This window comes from Buceros rhinoceros, unplaced genomic scaffold, assembly GCF_000710305.1.
Source record: "Buceros rhinoceros silvestris isolate BGI_N320 unplaced genomic scaffold, ASM71030v1 scaffold15547, whole genome shotgun sequence".
In the NCBI taxonomy this organism is placed as follows: Eukaryota; Metazoa; Chordata; class Aves; order Bucerotiformes; family Bucerotidae; genus Buceros; species Buceros rhinoceros.
Window position 1 is genome coordinate 4,331 of NW_010420549.1, and position 540 is coordinate 4,870.

The 540-nt window shown below is 60.4% G+C and overlaps 1 protein-coding gene across 1 annotated transcript in view; it reads right to left on the reverse strand.

Annotated features, from left to right (window-relative positions):
- CUTA (cutA divalent cation tolerance homolog (E. coli)) overlaps positions 1-540 on the reverse strand; it is a 6,384-nt gene that overhangs the window by 995 nt on the left and 4,849 nt on the right. The window contains exon 3 of the mRNA XM_010139346.1: positions 177-222. Coding sequence (XP_010137648.1) covers positions 177-222 — 46 coding nt within the window. The remainder of the gene's footprint in view (positions 1-176; positions 223-540) is intronic.

Here is a 540-nt window from a genome sequence, read left to right on the forward strand (position 1 = left end):
GCAGGACAGGGGCCTGGGGTGGCCCGCCCCCCCCAGCCACCACTGCCATGCCTGCAAGCGGGTGCTTGGGGTCAGGTCCCAAGTCTTGGGCAGGTTGGTGCCGCCCTCCCCAAACCTCCTTTTGGCCGGGGCTGTCTGGGACGGGGATTTCCACAGCATGGAGAACAGTCACTCACCAGCAGTATTTCAGTGGATTCTTCCAGCTCCCCTTTCCAGAAATACCTGGATTTCAAACAAAAGAAGGATCAGCAAACACAGCTCTGGGTGCAGTCGTGCCGATTCCCCTGAGGGGACAGTTTCCCTGCTTGATGCTTTCTCCATGTGGCTCTTTCTTTACAAAGTGGTGCTCGAGAAGCCGCGCTGACCCCAAACGTCCGCTGTGCAGGCAGCTGAATACCCTGGATTTACAGACCTCGGCTGTGCTGGCCTCGAGAGAGCTGCTCAGTGGGTTGGCAGGGCAAAGGAGCTGGGACTGGGGTGGCCGTTGAGGGGACGGTGCCTGCAGGGACTGCAGCTGGGAGGCCGAGTGTGGCCACATCC